The 24,317-nt window shown below is 37.0% G+C and overlaps 1 protein-coding gene across 3 annotated transcripts in view; it reads right to left on the bottom strand.

Annotated features, from left to right (window-relative positions):
* LOC145978334 (uncharacterized) overlaps positions 1-24,317 on the bottom strand; it is a 278,099-nt gene that overhangs the window by 51,092 nt on the left and 202,690 nt on the right. For all 3 annotated transcript variants that reach the window (XM_083110912.1, XM_083110911.1, XM_083110913.1), the window contains 7 exons: positions 20,549-20,773; positions 16,570-16,691; positions 15,502-15,690; positions 12,334-12,516; positions 9,236-9,384; positions 2,599-4,712; positions 997-1,141 (listed from right to left, as the gene is read on the bottom strand). In XM_083110912.1, coding sequence (XP_082967038.1) covers positions 997-1,141; positions 2,599-4,712; positions 9,236-9,384; positions 12,334-12,516; positions 15,502-15,690; positions 16,570-16,691; positions 20,549-20,773 — 3,127 coding nt within the window. The remainder of the gene's footprint in view (positions 1-996; positions 1,142-2,598; positions 4,713-9,235; positions 9,385-12,333; positions 12,517-15,501; positions 15,691-16,569; positions 16,692-20,548; positions 20,774-24,317) is intronic.

Here is a 24,317-nt window from a genome sequence, read left to right as displayed (position 1 = left end):
AAAGTACACACAGTGTTTTCGTTTATGCGATGTTATTTTCATAGCTCACAAAAAGATTAAAGTAAAATTACGGTGACAGGCCTGGTATAATCAGAAGAAAATACTAAATATAAGGCATAACTCATGCCATCATTTCACTAAATAGCTAAAGTCCAATTTTAGGCATGTACTTACTTTTTAGTTACTCAATCTTTCACCACATCATGCGGTTTCCTCAGGTGTTGAGGCAAGAATAATAAAAGTTTAAAACATGTAGAAGCTAAGTTGGGTTAAAAGAGGTTAAAACGGAAGGTAAAAGACAATCCAGAGAGCATTGTGATTTTCTTATCCATCTCAGTTGCCAGCCTAAATTACTCAATGAAAACTAGGGAAATTTATTTATTTATTGAGAAAATTCCAGATACAGCACAGGTGGCCATTTTACACTGAAATTGTGAACAATAAAAATGCAAAAAATTTAATAATAATTAAAAATAACAAAATAAAACAAAAATGAATAGCAAATTAACAAGACATGTAAAAGATGGCAATATCTGATATTATTTACAAACATTTCTTCTACTAGAAGATCGAAAGGCAAACTCTGAGGAAAATATATTGATACTTATGAGAGATCATTGTATTGTGTGGCAAGTCTGTAAAAGAGAGATCTTTTTTGAATTTCTAGTCTAGGTTTTTTTGTGTAAAATAAGGTTGTGTTGTGTGCTGTGCACATAGGTACTTGAAAGTGGAATTCCTCAAGGAGTGTGTTCCAGCGAATTTTGCCATGACAATTTTGTATAAATAATAATGGTGCAAATGCCACATTGTATGTAAAAAAAATGGCACATGAAATTCATGTACATCATTTCTAACAGTATAATTTATCAACATTTGTAATTTTTCAGGCCCAATTCATTGTGATGTATGCACGTAAGTGCAAGGATCATTATCAAAAAATATATTTTGACTTAAAACTCAAAATTAACACTAGAGAAGCCACAGAAGAAAAATTACCTAAAGTCACTAATAACTGAGCTTCTATCATCATGGATTGAATGCTGATCGAAACTACTCAGGGATCCTAGGGAGCTACACCTGGAGAACATCAACGGGGTTTCTTCAGCATAATGATCCTCTCCACCAAAGGTAACCATTTTTCCTGCGAATACAAAAAGAGAACCAATAAACATTCATCATACAAATTAAATCACAAATTTCCAAATGTTAGAAGTAGCATGATACAGACAATTACATGCCGGAAACAAAGTTATCACACAGCCATGTTAAAACTAAAATTCCTACATGTTGAATTTTTGGACCTTTGAGCACTGTTTCTTACTTTCAATTCATACCAATGTTTCGGAGATTGATTCTGTCAATCTCTTCAGGATAATATATTTGCATCTTAACTGTTTATTTGTCAGTAATCCCTGAAAAACGGGTGTGCTTGGGGAAGGTGTCAATATGCATGTAAGATGTGAATCCTCCTAGGCACTCAGTTTATTTCACTTTTGGTTAATCGCAAAAATAAGAATGAATGATATGATGAAGGAAAACTCACAAAGAACACCGATGCCTATTCCAAGAATTGAACCTGGGATCTCTTAACATTGTAGCGCACTGTAAAATTACTGATTTAACTCACTTCATAAAATTAAACAGTGACGATTAAAAAAAACTGACTAAATACTGACTAATTTACTTACAGCCTAACAGTAAAGTTGTATTTTAAAAGAGAAACTGGATTGCACAGCCAACCTTTGCACATATTGTACAAAAATACTAGGGATGGGACCGATTAATCGGTACTCTATCGGTATCGGCAGATATAGGCATATCGGTGTATTACCGATTATTTTACCGATTCGATATATTGATAAATATCTGATAATTTAGTGCAAAATTCTGCCATTTTGTTGTAATTTTTATGGATAATCTCCATGCCCTTATTTCTAAAAAAGTAAATGTCTAAATATGCAATTTCTCTTTCACTGCAGTCACCTTGAAACACACATTTATTAAGGAGGTCAATGAACCTTTCAGGTTCTTCATGGACCATTTCGGATTGGTAGAATATTGGTTATCAGTATCGGTCAATTTTATATCGTTACTTTATCGGTATCGCTAAAATTTCATATCGGCCCATCCCTAAAAAATACATAAGCCAAAAGAGATTCCATTTGAAAATTACTTTGTTTTTTGTGCACTGCCTCCCCCCCCCCCAAAAAAAGCAGTTATTAATGAACTACTTCATTTATTCATTTGGGCCTCGGTAATCAAGGGGTCCCAGGTTCGATACCCAGTGGAGGCACATCGTGGTTCGGATCCCACTTTAAACTGTAGGTCCAGTCCTGATTAGCCTTACTGTGTATAAAGTGGACTTAAAACACCAACTCACCCAAACTAGTACAAGTTGGGTTATGGAAAAAGGTTTCGAAAACTTGGGACGAAATATCAGTGCTTTTTTTATCATTTTTTGCATCATACATCAATCTAGGTATAGGCATAACCCTACTTAGCATGCATCTCTTGCAACACAGAACTGAAATTTCACGATAACATGCAATCATCACAAATAATAATAATAATAATAATAAAAATACATTTACAACCTACCTTCTCTGTCAGTCCTTGCTTCTTCTTTCTCCTCTGGGCAGTCCATATCGTTCTTCTTCTCCTTCACCCCTCCTTCAGCTTCCTTCTCTTGCCTTGACTCTGGCCCTTCACGATCAATCTCACTCTCGTCGATACTGCACAAGGGAACAGCAGGTCTCTCCTCTTCTGGATTATTGTCACACCCTCTTGTATCCACGCTGTTCAATGAGCTCAATGAGCTGACGCGTGAAAAACACACAGGAGTCCCTTCAACACAATACTGCACAGGTTTCTCTGGAGACAACAAACCGGAACTTAGTTCCGACTGTGGCAAAGGCTCACTCCTATCCTGCACTTCACCTTGATTTTCGGACACTTGACTCGAAGCATCTTCGCTTGTACTATTCTTTAATTCTTTGGCATTTTCTTCATTAGATTTTCTGTCGGTGCTCTTATCATCATCCTGCGGTGCCGGTTCACGAAGATCGGACATGGAAGTTGCCGTAGAGAAGTTGTACGGTGTCTCGTATGGCGTTCCTTCTGTACAGTAGGTCTTCAGACAATCGTCATGCACGGATGGTTGATTGTAGTAACCGTTGGCACCTTCCTCTTCTGGTGGTTTCATGGCGTAATCCATATCCTCGCCTTCAGCATATCTTAAGCTGTAATCTGTTGGCTGATCTGGATTGTCTAGGTCAGTTTCGGCATATTCACTGTAAGCATCCATTGCTTTGGCACGCATGCTGATGTTTTTGGCGACATGTTGGTGCTGTCTGAAATTGTACCCGTTTCCAACCTTATCTCGCTTAAGATCTTTAGAGTACCTTTCGGAAGATGCAACAGCAGGTTGATCACTTTTATCCAGTCTAGGGTTTGGTCTAGGCACTGGCTCTACATTGCGGTTATGGTCTTCGGAATACTTTAAGCTGTAATTCACAGGTTGCTCCTGTGCTTCATCTTCGTACACATAATTCTGATACTTGTTATGCATGGAGTATGCTGGCCTGTGGGGATTATTTGTTTGATTTTGCGAGAAGTGTTCTCGCTCCCTATTGTCACCAAGATGTGTCGGAACTGGACTGAAGGCAGATCTGTGTGAGGCTCTTCCATCGAACAACTGCGAACTGTTATTTTCGCTGGCAGGTTTCAACACGGCAGGATCTAGCACTACGTTAATCTGACTCTGCTCTCCTATATTATTGGGAACCACATCTTGCTGGCTTGGGGAGCCTGTTCTCTCCTTGTCGTTACTACCTTCCTCTTTAGAGCGGACCTCATTGATCTGCGAGAGCCTTGACGGATACTCGTGATCCACGCTGGTCCACTGGTGAGGTACGGAATGCTTGCTGTCGCCGGCGCACACCTCTATGGATCTTCCACGTTCTCTCATGGAATGGTAATACCTTCGGACAAATCTGCTGTCGGCACTCTCAACGAGGTCGCCGTTCAACTGATCGGAATCGCTAAAGCTGCCATGAGCTGACTGACCCTCGCCAGCTGCCGAAGATGCAGTGGAGTGACTCAGGACCTGATGAGCGCTCGCAGATCTAACCCGTTCATACACAGAGTCCGAGTGCGTACTGGTGACCGACTCTTTGCTCTCGGACCTTGAAACGCGATGCCTGGTGACTCCTGGTTGATTGTGACCTCCCATTGAATGATACATTCGTCCGTGCAGACTCTGACGCCTCTCCAGACCAGTGAAGTTTCGTTCGGGGAAAACAAACTTCTCATCCTTATGTGATGGTGATGTTCTCGGGCTGCTTGGCTCGATGTTTTCACACGTCTCCGCTAAACTTTGATCCAGTTCCTGCTCCAACGCTCGCTGCTTTCTGACGTACAACGTAGGCATATTCTGAGAACCTTTCGGATCACCAAAGTTTGTACCTGCAGGTCTTGCACTAAGAAGATTCTTCAGAGCTGCACTTGACCCCATGGAAATCATTTTGTGCTTCGAGTGAACCAGGCTCTTCAACATACTCACAGCCCCCATTTCCCATAATGCCTTCTGATCATCTGTGCTTCGAGCTGAGAGATTCCACAAGGTACCGCATGCATTACTGACTATTGTTAGACTGGGTGACTTCAGCTGTTGGAGTAAGATTTGCAAACAGCTGTGCTCTCTCAGGACTTTCCTGGAAATAAAATTTAAAAAAAGGAATTAATCAGTAACCACTCTCTGAAACTTCCTATTTGACAAAGAGATTCAAGTGTCTAGGCTTGCATTATATCTGGCAAATTGGTATAATCAACATAAATCACAAAATTACCAAACTTTCAATATGATAAAATTTCATGCCTTACTCTAGTATTTATTACAGTATGTAGATATAAAGTACAAAAATTAGTTCTAAAGTTAAGGGCTTTTCATCTGATAAGCAATTATTTAATAAAAATTGCATAATGATTAAAAACATCACATAAGAAACTTATAGGTTGGAATGTTAAAGTAATAGCAGCAGCAACTGTTGAATTGTTACAATTTTGCACTGACACAAATACATGAACATTACAGCAATTCAAGATTACTGCATAGTTATGAATATCAATAACATTGCATTCATTTTAATTTTATGATACCAGAATTTTCTTCTAAAATATTCTTACATTTATTTAAACCCAGTCCATTGTAACGATAAAGTATAACACCATATTCTGCAAAGAATATCTTCTATTCATTTTAAATTTCTTAATACACAGATCTAATTCAAATATATTTTTAAAAAAGTTACAAACATCTCACAAACTAGATACAGGAAATGTGACGTTGCTTACATGACATGCTAACTCCATTAAGAAAATAAAACTTGTAAATATTCATTCCCTTTCCAAAATCAAAGTCCGATAATGACTCTTATCAAGAAGAAGGAATTTTTTTATATATTGCTCAGTCAAACTTTTGCATTTCTTATTTTTCACTTTAAATACAAATTAAATGAAAATTGAAAGTAATATTAAAAAACAACTAGCAGATATCTATGTTACTGAAAATTTTCTGTAAGCCTGTCAAACACTCTAATCTGTATTTTGTAAATTGTAAAATTTCTCTGAAGTACCTTAGATTCTGAAGAGAATTTAGGTGAATCTTTCTGCATATGCACCGATCAACTTATTTGTATACAGAACACTTGTCCAAGTTTACCAGTATAATATCGGCCATTATTGCATGAGCTAGAACTGCTACATTACCATGCAGCCAATGGTATCTGCTCTGGTCAAAATACAGTAGAAAACTTATCCTAATGACACGTAACTGCACAAAACAAATGTCAGCCACAGTCTAACTTATTTAATGGACTAGAAACAGAGAGAGCTTGTAGCTGTGTAGCTTGACCTACCAGGTCAGTTTGGTAGAGAGACTTGATATTATGATATCCGTTCCTTTAACTTCGAATTACGTGTAGATAAGGAAGCTTTCAGACCAAAGTAGCAAGTTACAAATGGCAAAGGATATGTGATGAGGTCTACCAGTCTGAAAAGGCATTCACTGTGCATGCGTGAATAACAGACTGAGGCAACATGATGCATGCTACTGAGAAAATGGCCAATTCAAGTGACATGCGAGCAGGGTGGATAAAAATAATTTTTTGTTGATTTTTTTAATTTAAATCAATTTTTTCAATCTTTTTCAAAAACATTCTTAAAATTGCTTGCAATTTTGACACCATGAACATAGATATATATTTTTATAGAAATGCTTTTCCTAGTAAACGGGCCTATAAAATATTTGAACAGTTTGATTAGAGCAAATAAAAAGTATACGTAAATATACTAGGGATGGGACCGATTAATCGGTACTCTATCGGTATAAGCCGATATAGGCATATCGGTGTATCGGTAAAATTACCGATTATTTTACAGATCCGATTTATCGATAAATATCTGATAATTTAGTGCAAAATTCTGCCATTTTGTTGTAATTTTTATGGATAATCTCCATGCCCTACTTTCTAAAAAGTAAATGTCTAAATATGCAATTTATTTTTCACTCCAGTTACCTTGAAACACACATTTATTAAGGAGGTCAATAAATCTTTCAGGTTCTTCAAGAACCATTTCTAATTTTATATCGAATCGGGAGAATATCGGTTATCGGTATTTTCTATATCGGTACTTTATTGGTATCGACCAAAATTTCAAATCGACCCATCCCTAAAATATACATTTTTCTGTTTCTGATACTGTAAATACTATGGAAATGTTTCTTGAGTTTGTTAATGAAACTATAATAATTCAGTAACTTTTCTTCCAGTAAAAATAAAACATTCTGGATGTAACTTACAATTTTCTTAAATATTTTTATAGTCTTTGTAGCTGAATTTTGGAGATTTTTTTAATTATAGTTTGAAAAATATTAGCTGCAATGTTTGTTTACAGTTTAATGATATTAACACTTTCCAGTGTGACTGTTTTCACACATCTTTTACCTGTAGACGAACGTTTTTAGGACATTTTTTTAAAAAAATAAAGAAAAATACACAATTAATGGTATCACAATGTATTATATATCAAAGGAAAGCTTAGATTCTGTTCTAGTAGATAATTCAATTAGATGTTACAATTTTATAATTTACACATTGCAATATTTATTGAAAAATTACGTATTTTATTGTATTTTTGATAAATCACCATAAACACGCACTTGCATGTTATAAAAAAATAATAAAGATAAGCCTTTAACCAACCAACATAAGATGCTCTCTGGTGGCGAAAAATAGAACTATCTCCAAGCGTGTGCAATGATAATCGCATAAGGTTCGGGCAACTAAATTTAAATGCAACGGAAATATGGCGATTGTATCCTAGCCGACTGGCAACCGGAACAGGTGTTTTACTCTGCTTGCATCACATCCGATTCCTGACCGGAAAGTGTTAACACTATTTATGGTTTAACATGATTAGTATTTTGTATATATTTCTACACAAAATGTTTGCTAGTATTGCCCATAAAGTTAATGAATTCTAAATCAAGAGAAATCCTGTGTTTACATTTCCATTCGTATCAGCTTCACACCATCAGTACATATATTTTATTTCCTTTATTTTCCTATCTTAGAATCTAATAACTACCTTTAAATGATCAGGAGAGTAATGTACTTTCACCAAGTGTTACTCATATCTACATAATCCTTATGCACATTATTCTATAAATTATTTATTTAGAGTGATTTAAAGCAGTGATTTTATTTTTTAAAAAATCACCTGATTTATATCAATCCACTCTGCATGCGACACAAACAGCTTGTCGTATCATGCTACTCCAGTGCACTTATTTCTGAAGATTCATTCTCAAGTGACATGCTTTCCTTGTTGTTTGTGTCTAGATATGTAATTAATGAAGGAAAATTATGTGATGACTAGGGCTAGGATTTTGATGCAAATGCATCTTTTTTTTTTTTTTGGTAAGGCAGAAACATTGCATAAGTAGATAGAAATGTTTTTTATACGTAAGTGAATTAATTGGGATGCCTTTGTTAGGGCATTTTTTTTTTGCATTTTTTGACCCTTTTTGGAGTAAAAGTAATTTTTTAAACTTTTTAAACCATTTGAGTAATTTTTCAGACTTTTAAGTCATATTATGCATTTTTCTACATTTTGGTGAAAGAAGGGGCATTTTACATGCAAATGTAACCCTTTGAAGAAGAGAGGTTCCGACTAATGTCTCATTGCCTTCAGCGCAGCTCTGAATGACTGTGTTTGAAGAAACAAAGAAATTCTGTGCAGTATTGTTGATACAAGAAGCTGCTGTGTAACAATTCAGCTCAAACAATGTGATTTCCCACTCTTATCAATAAATACATTGTTGCCAGACGGATTATTGTTAAATAACAAGGGGTGCAAAGTCTTGTGCTCTGTATCGGGACATTTTGTCAGGGAAGCAATTTGCACTCCAAAGTGACTTAACAGCAAGTGATATTGTTAATTTCAAGTACGCTCCTCTTGTGTCGGTGGAAGTCGAGAGAAATTTTTCCGTGTACAAGGCTCTCTTGTCCGACAACCGACGATCATTCATTTTTGAAAATTTGCATATGATTTTTATTGTGTACTGCAACTCAGTACTTAAAGTGTAAAAGATGACAAAAAGTGAACTTTGTTACTTGTACTACCATACGCAATGAACATGTGATAGATAAGTTAATTTGTAATTTGAATTTCTCTTGGTAGTTTATAAATTTGTTTTACATATCTTTCAGAATTTTTAGGTCATTTTTCTAAGTTTATAGATCATTTTCTTGCATGTATTAGGTCATAAATGCATTTTTTAAAGGTCATTTTTTGTCAATTTTAAGGTCTTCAAAATCCTAGCCGTAGTGATAACTATGAAAAGGCATCTTCTCTTATTTTGAACTTTTTAAAACCTTCACTGATAATTAATGGATTGACCACATTTTCAACCATGTCAATGGACCCCAAATTCAATTAACTTTAACTACTGCATTTACACAAAGTCATATTTTTAAGAATACAAGAAGCTGCAAGACAACATTACTGAAGAAAAAAGTAATTAGAAAACTATGGGTCACAAGTTTAACAGACCTGTTGAACAATATCAGTTTCATAATGTTGTCAATCATACAATTAAATCCATCATAAAACTATGTACACTATCATTTGTTGAAAAATCTTTAATAAAACAAGACAAATATTAAAAACTTACCTATAATCTTCTCTGACTGCAATATGACTAGATATATTTCGTAGAATCCCACCAGCATTTTCAACAATGGCTAAAGTCTTCGATGGGGACTTGTACGTAAGCATCTCGACCAGGAATGCTAGAGCTCCATTCACAGCACATATGTCAGCCTGAAAAGTTAACACCCATATTGAATAGAACAAATCCTGTATTAAGCAAGGAGCAAATACATTTTTGAAAGAAAACAAATTCAACAACATGGTCTCCCTCTTCTATTAGCTTTCTTATATATTAAGATTTCATGCACATTAATGTTAATGAAAACTATGAGCATTTCCCAATGTTTGCACAATATGCACAAGGAACAAAAAAATGGTGCAGATTTTGGAAGAGAGTGAAATAATGAACTTTATGACGTAGTCAGTAGCAAAGTATAGTTTCTTAATTGTGTCATGATTTACAAACACTCGTCAGTTTATGGATGCATTCTGTTGTAATAAGGATTGCTCATCAGTGAAGTTGGGATATCTTAAGCCTAGAACACGAAAATGTCATGAATTTTATGATACCGATTAATACATTGAAATTTCAATCCGCTTCTATGTTTCAGTTGGTGAGCAACTCTATTTCTCATCTACAGGCTAAGAAATGATTATAAGAATTGTCTCTGTTACTATTTTGTGAATTGATCAATATTTAAGAAGCAAAAGGGGCTGCATGATATTGAACGCAGGTCGTTTGTGGTGATTCCCTGCAAATTTCAAGTAATTAGCAAACATACGGCTGACAGGACAACCGATTTTCACTTTTTCTAATTATGAAGTGTTTTTTTTTTTTTTTTTTAACAACAACCATATCCTGAGAAGCACAAAACCGGTCCAATTTCTTGCATAGGTTTTCTCGGGAGATCATCAATAAATAATCAAATTACTGGGACCGTCTCATCAAAGAAGCAATAGCCATACACGGGGAAAAGGAAAACCTCAACAGGGACACGGGACTCAAACTGGACCCAGCTTGGTTAGCGATAGTCAATTGGGAGCGCGGACGTTGGAGAAACGCCACCTGATTGGCCTGCCCCCTACACCGGACCCCTCCCACACCAAAATACAGTGAAACCCTGATTTTACGTTCCTCAGTTTTACATTTTCCTGTATTATACATTCAATATTCACGGTCCCAATAGAGCAAAATGCTATAAATTTTCCTTGATTTTACATTTTCCCCGCATTTTAAGTTTTTTCAGCTTGGTCCCCTAAAAAACGTAAAATCGAGGTTCCACTGTACATATAACTTCACCCTGACTTATCTCTGCACTTCAATACCTGAAGATGAGTGACGTTAGCTCTCGAAAGCTCGGAAGCCTATCAGGAAATCACCTGGTTGATTGCCCAAGAAAACCTCTTCAATTTTCCATGATCATTTCACCCCTAAGCTGATTTGCTTGACTTTTCCAAATTTTAAGGGATTTCCAGGCCTGTTGGAACCCAGAGTTTTCATCAGAAAGTGCAAAGAACTGAACAAAGAAAATACCTGCACAGGCTAGCAACTAGAATTTTACATGGAAGATAACGAAAGTGTTACCCTCTTTTGAAATCCTCTAAGAACCTGTTACATATAACATAAATGCACACATCACAAGAACGGAAAAAAGGAAAATACCATGGCAGACTGAAAAATGACAAAGCAATGTTCGAAGTAGGGATAATAACATAACCAGGGTTGCTACGATTTTTTGATTATGAGATTTCCTGACATTTCCAGGTTTTCCAGTCCCAAAAATGATGTTTTTCCAGACATGTTTATCATCATAATTTTTACTTTCGAATCTTGTGTTTTTAAATTAAATATATAATCCGTTAATTATTATGAACATTCACTTTCCCAACTTTTTCTTAGCAAATTTCATTCTACACACACACAAGAACAAGTGAAAATTTGAAAAGTAAAATGTAAAATTACAATCGGCATCAAATGTATTGGGTGCTACAATCACATGCATCTAGCTTTCAGGCTAAGGTACCAGAGGTACATTATTTCACGATTAACAGATCTCCACAATATAAAAACAACAGAAAACATTCATAAACCATACACAATTTTTCATTTTCTGGCATATTTATAGTGTCGTAGAAAATGCTGCTTTCTTGCTTACATTTATAAGTACACAGCAACTGGAGAAATTTTTGTTGCATGCAGGAATTCTATAGGAAATGCCAACAAGACTAAGATCTATAAAATAATAGATGATAACCTCATCTTCATCAACCTTTCCGATAATTATTATCACATTGTCAATGTACTTTAACTATCAATCAGATATCTGGAATGCAAGCTTTACTTTGACATTATAATATATAGTATTATAAAAGTGAAAATTTATTACAGAAATTCGAAGGAACCATAATTTTGCACAAGACTGAGAATCACAAGGACGAAAGGAACAAGTTTCTAAATTGAATCTTTCTTGGGAGTGGAATCACAAGTACCAAATCCAGAAGTGGAACTGAACTGCTTGTTCATTTTGCAACTTTTTCTCTTGCAGACCTCAAAATGCACATAAACTCCAGATGATCTGCACAATTCCCTGTTCCAGGTTTTCCAGATGCATAGCAACCCTGATTACATTTTTGTTCTATGTAAGTAATGGACAAGACTCTTAAACACATATCTTGATGGTATTTGCTACAATAGTCTTATTGAGCTGTTTGGAACTGGCACATAAGTAGAAAGGTACTGACGAAAGACGACTGGGTATAAATAATTATTCCTTGTGGACGACAGATATGAGTGCAGAGAGAAGTGGTGGCCGAGCTCAATAAGCCATTGTGCAACAGCTGCTCTGGATCTTCACATTTTGAAGAAAATTCAAGGAAACGTGTAAAAACGTTTGAGGAAATGCGTAGAGGCTCGTGGGAGACACATGGAGCACATTTTTGCATGGGAAAAATATGCTGCTCATCAGTTACCCACTGGTTCAACTTTATAGCCACCATATAGAATACAACAGGATCACTTTCTTGATCATGAGTGCATTTCGACAGAATTTTAATAAATTTACACGTGTGAAGCTGTACCGATGCCTATAAATCACCCACGCAAAAGGTATCACAAAGTACCTTGTTCATGCTGCAATGTGCAGAGAGATTCCACAGGGCTGATAAAATAGACTTCAGTGTTGACTCCTTCTTGGCCTCCATAGAAGCTCTCATTAAGCCAGTAACTGCCCCAACCTCTCTCAACGTCTGCTTGCTGGCAACATCCGCACGCCATGACAGATTCCTCAAAACACTTGCCGTAACCTGAAAGGAAAAAAAAAATGAGGATTACAACCTTAAATTTCTTTTAAAAATGTTTATAAAATGACTTCAATGATTTGAATCATTATACAAGTTATGGTTTAAGTTGGGCTCTTATCTTCATTGTAAGCTGTTCTGGGCTTGATTCCTGGTGGAAGCCCCCAACATTTCGGTGAGTTTCCAACATCCTGAGGAAAACTGGAAGAACTACTTGAAAATAAGAAGTAGCAGACTCAGTCTCAAAAGCCAGGAGTGGTAATTGGAACCAGTGCAAAAGTCTTGGCAGGTTCTGGCTCTCAGAGGGCTGTTTCACCACGGAGTTTCAATTTTGTAAAATTTTTATTTACATACTCTCATGACAGTAGTTCCATAAAAATGAAATGCATGTTTACCAAATTTGTATATCATTGCCTTGTAATCAAGGGGTCCCGGGTTCGATACCCGGTGGAGGCACAAGTGGTTCGGATCCCACTTTAAACTGTAGGTCTAGTCCCGATTAGCCTTACTGTGCATAAAGTGGACTTAAAACACCAACTCAAACCAAACCAAACCAAATTTGTATAGTGACTTTTTATTGTTCACACATACAATACATCTAAAAATTGTATGAGATTTTATAATTGGGAAAAGAGACACGCGGTAGTATAATAAATACGGAGCAATTAGTACTAACTTTAACTGCGAAACTGTTTTTTCTTCTTTGTTGTATTAATTTCAGTGGCCACTGCCACCATCCTCGGAACTTGCTGTACTGTTGCTTGGCGTGCGTCTCTTGTTTGTATTTCTCCGGCTGCCACTAGGTGCGCTGTTGTTAACTGTACGTCTGCGTCCATGTCGTCTGCTATTTCCCGGCAATAACTGTTGTAGTAGGGGAATCCAAGTGTGGTGCGCCTGTCCACTGTCGATGTTCAGCTCATACGGGAAGTGCATTATGGCATGCGTTTCCTTGATTTTGGTGTCTACGAGTGTGTGGGCAGCGTGTTTGACTTGTACCTTTTGAATTCTATGGCTACAGTATTTGATGTGTTTAGCAAGACCAGTAGTGGGTTGGACTTTTTTCGCATCTGTCAGGTGCTGTTGGATTCTTCTGACAATAAACAGAATCCCTGCTCTGGAGGTACAAGAGACAACCAGGCTTTTGAAAGTTTGTCTATAACACAACTATTTTCAGTTAAAGGACAAATTCTACAATCAATCCGAGGGCCTTGCGATGGGCAATCTACTATCAGCCCCTTTAGCCAACATCGTCATGCACCTAGCTGGAAAAGAGATACTGCACACTCCAGAACTACAATACATCCGATATGGAAGGTACGCAAACGACACAATAGTCGCATACAAAAAGAAGAACTCAACCTTCTAGCGAACAAGCTAAATAGCATCCACCCCAGGCTCAACTTCACCGTAGAAAAAGAGAAACATGGTAAGATCAACTTACCATCAGCCGTGCACTTCACAAATTCACAACCACTGTCTACAGAAAACTGGATGCAGGCAACCAGTACATACATGCTCTAACTAGCCATCCCCCAAACAAAAAGCTAATGTGTGGCTGAACTTTTATCGGAGAGCCTTCTCCTACTGTTGCAGGGAAGATGATCTACGAGAAGAGATAGCCACCATCACTGAAATAGCATAGCCCTGAAACATGGCTACACAGAACCACAACTTTCCACTTGGTGTGGTAAAGTGGAAATGCAGGTCAGACACCCCAACCAGCCACAATCAACCTCCAGTGGCCAATATAAATGGTTTGCCTTTCCCTACCATCCCACCACATCCAACCGCATATCCAAAGCCCTTCTCAGATATATGGCATCAAAATTGCTCACAAACCCAATTCCAAAATAGCTGATAAACTAAACAGACACAAACGGTACTTCCTCTCCCCCCTTGACAACCCAGGTTTGTACGATGCAGAGTGCGAGTGCAAGGCACATTACATTGGCAGGTTCATCAGATCTGTCAATGAAAGAATCCAACAGCACCTGACAGATGCAAAAAAAGTCCAACTCACTACTGGGCTTGCTAAACACATCAAATACTGTAGCCATAGAATTCAAAAGGTACAAGTCAAACACGCTGCCCACACACTTGTAGACACCGAAATCAAGGAAACGCATGCCATAATGCACTTCCCACACGAGCTGAACATCGACAGCGGACAGGCGCACCACACTTGGATTCCCCTACTACAACAGTTATCGCCGGGAAATAGCAGACGACATGGACGCAGACGTACAGTTAACAACAGCGCACCTAGCAGCAGCAGGAGAAATACAAACAAGAGACGCACGCCAAGTTCCAACGAGGATGGTGGCAGTGGGCACTGAAATTAATAGAACAAAGAAGAGAAAACAGTTTCGCGGATAAAGTGAGTACTAATTTCTCCCTACTTTATTATATGAGTTTTTATATTTATTGACTAAAAAATAAGTTAAAATTACAAATTCTTTTCCTAAGTTCTCCTAACTACACTCCATTTTTCTTGATATTCTCACTCATTATGCCAAACAAAATTATCTGTTTTCCAAATTTGCAGGTGTTACTAACAACTTTCTAGAACATTGTATAATGTTTTAATATTACAATACCAAAGATGTTAATCAAATGAATGAGGTTTATGCACATGCAAACCTCCACAGTGGATTTGAATCCCAGCCCAAGCATGGGTGTTCTTTATGAATGTTCCTTCATCAATTTTACCAAATCACCACTCATCCTCCTCGTCGTTACATTTAGCCAAAAGTGGCAGAAAAACAATAACAGAAATCAAAGGTTTATAAACAATCATTGGACATAAATGAACAATAAAATATACAAATATTTTTACATGAAATACCTTCAAGAAAAATATTGGGGAAAATGGAAAATATATTTTTTAGTCTCTAATCATGGCAAGCCACGAAAACCATCCAATTCCCCTAACTTTTTTGGTTTTTGAAACCTGTACTTAAAGAGAAGGGAGAAAGAAAAAACTCTGAATACCTGTCTGAGATCTTCACTTGGCGAGTTAAGCTGAGCAACAAGTGCTCGCATGAAAGCTCGAAATGAACACAGCAAGGCTTTGTTGGTTCCATCTCCAAACGTCAAGTTGGTGAGAGCCATTCCAGCGTACCTTCTCAATGTAACACAATACTGATCAGCTGTTGTACTTCCATGAGCCTCATGATCAACCTGGAACACACAAGGCAGCACTATTAAAGGGGAATTCAGTAACGAGTTAACGTGGCAAGCCTCAAATTGGACATCAATTTAATATATTAGGAATATTTGCCATGAAATTTTGAACTTAATTACAAGCTACAAGCTGTTTCATAAAAACAAAATTCCCTATCTTTTCCAGATCAAAAAACAAAATTTTCTAGACCAAGCCATTAATGTAATTCAGTGCCTCCCCGATGGCACAGTGGTAGCGTCATCACCTTGTAATCAAGGGGTCCCAGTTCGATACCTGGTGAAGGCACATAGTGGTTCGGATCCCACTTTAAACTGTAGGTCCAGTCCCGATTAGCCTTACTGTGCATAAAGTGGAATTAAAACACAAATTCAATCAATCAATCAACCATTAGTGTAATCCATGTGCGATTAATTTTTCCTTCCTAGCAAATACATATAAAATTCACAAAACAATAGGAAAGAAGAAAATTAAACCCTAAAAATGAAGAAAAATTTAACAAAATAGCCAAAAATACTGAAAAATGACTTAAAAGCCAAAAAAGGTTGAATAATGCCAAAACAAATGCAAAATATAAACAATGTTTTCTGCTTCTGACTCAAGGTAATTGGAGTGATATCAGGTTTAGCATTGTTTTCAAGGCTCAGAAAAAAATATGATTTTTCATCAACTTCCGAGCCTTACTGAGGCATTGGAGGAAAATTGCAGGAAACCATTAGTTGCCTTAACCACTGCCCTAACATGCTTGGTCCAAATACTATGAGGAAAACAATAAACTGTACCACAAATGTTGTTCATGGTGCATGTCAAGTGTTTACATAAAGCTTATATGATTAGTGATGCATGTACTCTCCACTGAAACAAAAGGAACTAGTTACCTGAATTAATTCAGCGATTGCATGAAGGCCACCTAATTGACACATAGCGTGCCTGTGTTCCTCATCAAAAGATAGCTTCATCAGAGCAGCAATGGCTGGTCCTGGGTGCCTTTCCATGTCATCTGCAAAGGAAATAGTGTGTAGTAAAAATGCGTATGAAAAATTTTGGACACCAATATGATATATACAAATAATAATACCCAGGGCTTGCCAACTTGATGGACGATGTGATTATTATCTCAAAGGCAGTAGAACAAGGGAAGATGATACCAAAATACGTGGATTTAAGGTGAGGAGATACAATTACGCACCAATTGTGCATTTATTTCAGTATCACCCGAATGGGCACTGCTACTAAAACAAACCCTGGGTGTATCCAAGAGTATGAATTTCTCTCCATGTTGCAAGTGCAAACATTTTGTTATGTTGATTATTAAGCTGGACACGATGTTTGAAAAATATGATTAATAACAATATTCGGAATCCCATGTATTCTTTATGGGGTATCAACTTCAACATCAAGTTACGGCTAATCAAATGGAAGTTTCGACTTTTCCACTGGTAAAATTCATCTTCAAACTGCCCTCTTCCCGTTGACAATTCTTTCTATTCCATCGGAAGTTTTATATTCACAAGAGAATGAATCAAATCATACTCCCATATGATCAATGCTTTTTTCCTTGCCTCCTGGCAGTGTTGCCAAACCTGATGGGCATAAAAGAACTAAATTTCACCTTAAATGGAGTTAAAACTGACTCTCATGGAGCTAGATTTACGATGGCTGGATAAAGTGCCTTCTAGGGTAATGTTAGTTGTCAAAGGGCCATTGCTATTATTGTTAACTCTAAATTGATGACAATTTATTCTTAGTTTTCAACATCTAGATCCGACGGCATCGCCCATCTCAATAATCCACCGATGGTCTATGAAATCGAAAGTAAAGAATTCCCTGATAACAATATTATGTCAATTTCACGTCTAACATTGCGCTATAAAGAAGTAGCTGGGGAGATAAGAGAGAGTGGGGCGACTCAGCCAACATAACAATATCACGTCACGTGCAAAATGTATAATTATGACGAAAGGTGGTCTATGTGGGTCGGAACCAGAGATGGCATCATAGTGGGGCACGGGGGGTGGGCGTCCCAGTTCACAGCCGAACGAGTGCACGAAAGATTGATTGATTTAGTTTATTTTACTTCCCGTTTTGTACCTCTTGGCTAATTTGCGAAGATGGGGATGAATGATGAAATTGATGAATGGACATTCGCAAACAACCAAGCCCGAGCGGGATTCAAACCCGGGACCCTTAGCGTCGCAGCGCGATGTGCTAACCACTCGGCCACAGGGTCCAGCTAGAGTGCACGAAAGAGCCAGATCTTTGTTCCAAGAGAGCTAAGTTGGCACACTGCCATGGAAGGAAGGGCTTGGGAAGACTCCCGTGGAAATTGTATCGCATGGCCTTAACAGAGACAGCTCACACTATGGAAACATTAGCACAAAATTCAACACTATTATCGTTTAAAAGTAATGTCTCCAGGTTAGGGATTAAATGCGACTACTATTTACGAGGATTCAAAAGCCAAAGCATAAAAATAAAATAGTACAATCAGAACATGTCAACAGTGAAGGCAAGGTCTTGGTCTGATAGCAGCACCAAGGCAAACATCATGGAAAGGGGAAGGGCATATTTTCTATGGATTCATATACAATGGGTGGTAAAACAACAGTACCTGAAATAAACCAGCAGTCTTACTACTTCTCAAATATCGACCAGACAATATGTGATTATTAAGGATGGACTGTTAGAAATTTTTACCAATATTGTTGAAAAATAGATATAAAATTTACCAATACTAATACCACTATTCTACTGATCCAACATAAAATTGCAAATGTTGCAGGAAGAGCATACTGTATCTGGTTAATTAATATTAACCTGGTGTATGTAAAAGGTTTGGCTTAGGAAAGAAAACTGAGCATCTCAATATTTTCTTCATGAAACAAAGGCATATAAATTATATATTTTTATGTTACCCACAAAAGTAATTTAAAAGAGCTACATACAGGCTATTTATGAGCATATCAGATTGGTAATTTTACCAATATGCTGATTGGCCAATACCAATAGAGGACTGAATAATCCATCACATCCCTTCTCACTTTACAAAGGTAAACAATTGCTAATTTGGAATACTTGCACAATCTTGTGCGCCCATATTGTATGAATCAAAAGTAAGGTACACACAGATTATGGGTTGATCAGTACGAATACTGTACTTTAATTATGGCATTTTTTATGCCATGTCAACATCAAGATGAACAAATCAACATTTTCCAGTATGACAACTACACACAACTATCTATTGGTGCACAAGATTCTGACTACTACATTTTTGACCAATACGTGTCTCTTTCTATTAAGAAGACTAATGAAACATACATTCTTAATAGTTTCGTATGTGTCATTACTGAGAACTAAATTCAGGATCTTTGATTAAAATGGAATAGTCTCAATCTCAAATATTCATTCCTGTTGTTAGAACCAATAGTCCTTGTACATAACTGAAGCATAAAATATTATCTACCTCTAGCATAAATAAATAACAGCTAAACATTCAACTCTAGTACGCATGAATAAGTCAATAACAACCAACATTTTACTTATCAAATACCCCGGCATTTCACTAATTTCCTGTCTGTATCATCTTGAATGTGATCCAATAGTAAAGAAATTCATTGCTCTGGTTTCTTCTATTCCACTGGGTTTGATGCTTTGATTGAATGATTTGGTTTATTTGGCATCACTTTTCTGCCACTTTTGGCTAATCACGAAGATAAAGGTGAAAGATGATATTATGACAGTGATGAAGGGTCAGTCATAAAGAACACCTAGGCCAGGATTCAAACATGAGACCCCAGCATCGTAGCATTCTGTGCTAACCACTCCATCACAAAGGTTGGCAGGTTTGATAATGCAAATGAGAAGTTTAAGAAATCTCACCACATGCAATAAGTAAGAATGTGAACCTTGTAATATTTAATAGTGAATAAACAAGTACTTTCCAGTACAAAGCGTCAAAAAAGAAAATAAGTTAATAGATAGGGACGTGAAGTTTTAGTTTTATTTTTCCCTAAATTTCGGTTATTTTTTACTGCAATTCAGTGTTATATTTCGAGGTTTATGGCAAAATTCGGTGCTATTTTTACATGAATTCTTACTGTTCCTTCTATGCTTAAGATTTTCACATTGTGTTGGTTCTGGAAAATTGACACATATTTTAGTTTTAATGACAAAAAAAAATTATTGCTTACCTTTGTGAGCAATGGCCAAATTTTTCCATTTGGAAAACTATTTCATCTCATCAGCCACCAAATATGAAATGTTTATTGAATGATAACACCCAAATCTTTGTACACAAGCATACACATTACATTTCCCTAAAAATCCCCAAAAATCCCTCTGCAACCTCAAAATACCAGTTTGTGTATTTGTGTCCCCCTCCGAAACACAACACGTGCTTCTCCCTGAAAATTTTCTTTCCTACGAAATTTACCCTCTGGAGAGACCCCCTCCCCTCCCCCTCGAGTAAATTCTATTTCAGGACAAGGTTAAACATTGTCAGTCATGTCTGCGCCAAACTGCAACAAATGAATTGTGACAATCTCAATGAATCGAACGATCACCAGCTAAACTACAAATGACAGAATAGCACTTCAGGTAATTATTTTTGAACAGAAGTGTTATCTACAGTTTATATTACATATTTTGCAGCGTTTTTCACGTTCAAGTATAAAATGTTGTGTTATTCTGAAAAATGGCATAATTCGTGATTACGATATACCCAAAACTTGCCTCCTTTATCTACCCAAATGCATTTTAAACACTTTATTTTGCTTTCCTCAACTTTTCAGTGTTTTCGAAAATGAAAACTTCACATCCCTAGTTATATATATATATGTATATATATTTACTAACCTACAACTGGCTGCCCTTCCTGTCGACTAGTTGCAACCATTTCACGTAAGGAGTCACAATAATCCCTGACTTGCTCGAGAAGACGAAGAACCCGAGCTTCCCGGCGACCACGTTTGTCATCCGGATGGGAATGTACTACGTTATGGAGAGCCTGCGCAGCTCTCTGGCGAGTCGCTGAATCTTGATCAGGGCCATGGAGAAGCTGCACAAGAAGTGGAAGGCATCCTGCAACAAAGACATGTGTTCAACTTGATGCTCAAATACACAAGGTATTGCAAAACTTCAAAGTTTATTATTTGTTTTGTTTATCTTATGCATCACTAAGGGCATGCATGTTTCGTTTTTGACAAAAACATGAAATGTAAAATAACACATTGTAATGTTAGTTTCTCATTTTTTCAAAGGTGTGAGGTGCAATTTGCTACTATGTTTTGTCACGAAATGATGCAAAATGAACAGCAAAATAAACTCTTAAAACATGAAATTTAGGGTTTATTTACCAACATGACACCTTCTGAGGTCTGAATTATCCTGTGAGCTACGTAAATCATGGACAATTTATTAATTCTGCTGTAAATATTTGAGAAGCAAAAATGGACTCTTTAATAAAGGAATAAACGTAATACTCGGATAACTGGATAAATGTGCTATTAGAATGAAATATTAATTCTGTGTAATAACTATAGTTTTTACATTAAAATGGTCTTTATTAACCATTTTAACACTGAAATGCCATTTTATATACAGTCTTTGATCCTAAAATATTATTTTGTATCAAAACCTTTTATTCGCCATAAATATGTGGCTGGCTCTATCATAATGGTGTAAGGCATCTCTAGGATGCTTGGATATTAAACTGATATTTAAAAAATTGCAAATGATTAACCTTTTTTTTAATTACGTATGAAGAAACAGAAATATGCACCCAGGAGACTGTTCATACAATTTACATGTTCCAAATAATTATTTTCTGTAAAAGGAAACATGTTTCCATTTTGCTACCCAAATTCCTTCAGCTGGACATTAACGACACTAGCATTTATCGGCTTTCTCCACTTTACAAAATTTGAATAACGGAATACTTTCGTGACCTTTAACCATTGAAAACCTTGACTATCCAAATTTCACAGTGCATTGAAAAATGGTGTCGTTTATTATGATAGGAAGTAGTACGAGTTTCAAACAGACACAAGAGGAGTGAAATGCAATTTCTCCTTATAACAATAATACAAGGGACATTCCGAAAGTAATTTTTGTCATTTTTTTTCTCAGGGAAGCTGTATTACAAAATGAGAAAACACATTGCCATAACAAAAGACAATCTTTCCTGAACAGAAGGAGCGAGAGCTAAGGAGTGATGGCCGCATGTGCAGAGTGCCGAAGAATAGAGATAAGCAGCAGACCAATGTGCCCGAGCTCATTCGAGTGCAAACAAGTATAGCAGAAAGATGTGTGCTGGAAACGTGGACACAAATGGAAGTGTGTGCTGTCGTGCACTATGAATGTGCACGTGGGACTAGTGTTTCAGATATTCATCAATGCCTACAGAGCATCTATGGAGATGACGTCATGTCCCGTCAGATGGTTGAGCGCTGGCGTTCAATGTTCAATGCAAGGAAGGCATTCGTTGTTTGGGATAGGAGAGATTGATAATCACCCAGCCTACAGCCCCGATCTTGCCCCATCAGACTTCAACCTTTTCCTGCGTTGAAGTCAGCACTATCACGACGTCACTTCGGAAGCAACGAAGAGGTGCAACAGGCTGTGAAGAACTTCCTTAAATCACTGGGCACCAATTTTTACCACGAGGGTTTCTTGAAATTGATTTCATGGTACGACAAATGTATCAATGTGGAAAAAATAGCCAAAAGATTGTACTTTGTTATGACATTGTATTCTTCTGTTCGTAATAAAGCTTCCCTGTGAAAAGAAATGACGAAACTTACTTTCGGAACGTCCCTCGTATCATATTTTTGTAAGAATGATTACAACCACATGTAAATACCAGGCGTGTATATTGTAGGCTAGCTAAGCTATCTCTGAAGCCCTGATTAAATACAGGAAATAATAGACTAGCAAAATGTGACTGATGCTTCCCTCTCAAATAACGACCGCGGGGGGAAACGATAGTTTATGGGTGCCTTTACTTTAGACCATCACCAGGCTTCATCCTGCAGATTCTTTCTTCCAACCACCACCTGAGGCGGCAGGGCTTACGTTCACTGAAGACTCCTGTCTTCAGTCAGATGGCAATTGTACAAAACTCGCTAACCAGCATGGGATTTTTCCCAGAAAAGGGAAATTTTGGAACGACATATGACATGTGATAGGGAATATTTCATCTGGGCCAAAACAACACTACCCCATCAAACAAATGCAGAAGCGACAGACCGTTGACCTTCAACCAACCACGCTTTACAATGGTGACGATGTTTTCAACCCATCTGCTGCTTTGTTAATGACTGGGGTAGAATGACTGGCTGGGGATGACAAAGGGCAGGTCATTTAGCAAGTGAAAATTAGGTTTCTTACTGTGTGGATGTTATTTAGTGTACTGAGTAAGTGAATTATGTATGTTTTGAATGATCTGTGCTGTGTCGTGAACAAAAATGAGTGACATAATTAACAAACTATTGACGTCGGACGAAACATTTTACTAGACTCTTGCATGAGGATAAGCTTAAGAGGCCTCTGGGATCCCAAAGAAAAGAAGAATGAATTTGATTTGTTATTTAGCGTTGCTTTTCTGCCACTTTAACTAATCGTGATGATGAGGATGAGTGACGATACGATGAAAATGATGGAAGGGACATTCACAAAGAATACCCATGTCATTTGAACCCAAGATCCCTGGCGTTGTAGTATGCTGTGCTAATAACCATTTTACAACAGAGGTCACCAAGAAAAGAACGGAGTTTCTGTTCAAATTAAATATTCAAGGTAAGAAGTTTATTATAGAGGAAAGTCACCAAAACCGACATACCGTTTTGTTTTTTAACCTTAACTCAGAGTAGAGAAGGAATTTTCCGAAGTAGAATACATCGATGTGTACACCAATTCCATGCCCAAGTATAAGCTGTGTAACAAGATCCATTACAACAACATTTTGTTTCACAAAATAGTTTTTTCACGAAAGGTACAATCATACCATTTGAGAAAATGGGTTCCTAAACCGACATACCTGTTTGAATAAGGAATTAAATTACAAAGCAACACAAACGAATGTATGTGATAATATTTTAATGGCTTCTATTAAGAATAAAGCAATTCCTTTCATCAACATGAAAGGAAATGTAATTTTTTGGGCCTATTTAATGGCAACACAAATAAAGTCCTTTTTAGAAATCGCAGAGGACATGTCATGTTCTGCACCTGCAGATTGAACATGAGCCCAAAGATTGCACACATTCACCACTGGCATCCTCAGAATCAAGTCCTTCACAAAAAATACATTCAGCATCTATGGCATCTTCATTTGGCGCAACAGTTTAGGGAACTCAATTGTGACGTATGTCGGTTTAGGAAAGGACAGCATCAACAACAATAACCTCAAAAGTCTACAAACAGCACATCTTCACAACTAAAAGAAATATATGTTTGGAATCGTTATTCTGTCTACAATAACATGATTAAAACTATAAAACTTTACTCATCCTTCCAGTATGAATAATACAGCAGTATGGACAGACAAACAAAAATACAAAAATATTGAAATCACCCCAAAACAAAAAACTCTCCCTACACAAAGAAAACCATCGCGAACACTTGT

The sequence above is a fragment of the Lepisma saccharinum genome, chromosome 24 (genome assembly GCF_977018435.1).
Source record: "Lepisma saccharinum chromosome 24, izLepSacc3.1, whole genome shotgun sequence".
In the NCBI taxonomy this organism is placed as follows: domain Eukaryota; kingdom Metazoa; phylum Arthropoda; class Insecta; order Zygentoma; family Lepismatidae; genus Lepisma; species Lepisma saccharinum.
This window is presented reverse-complemented; position numbering and strand designations above follow the sequence as displayed.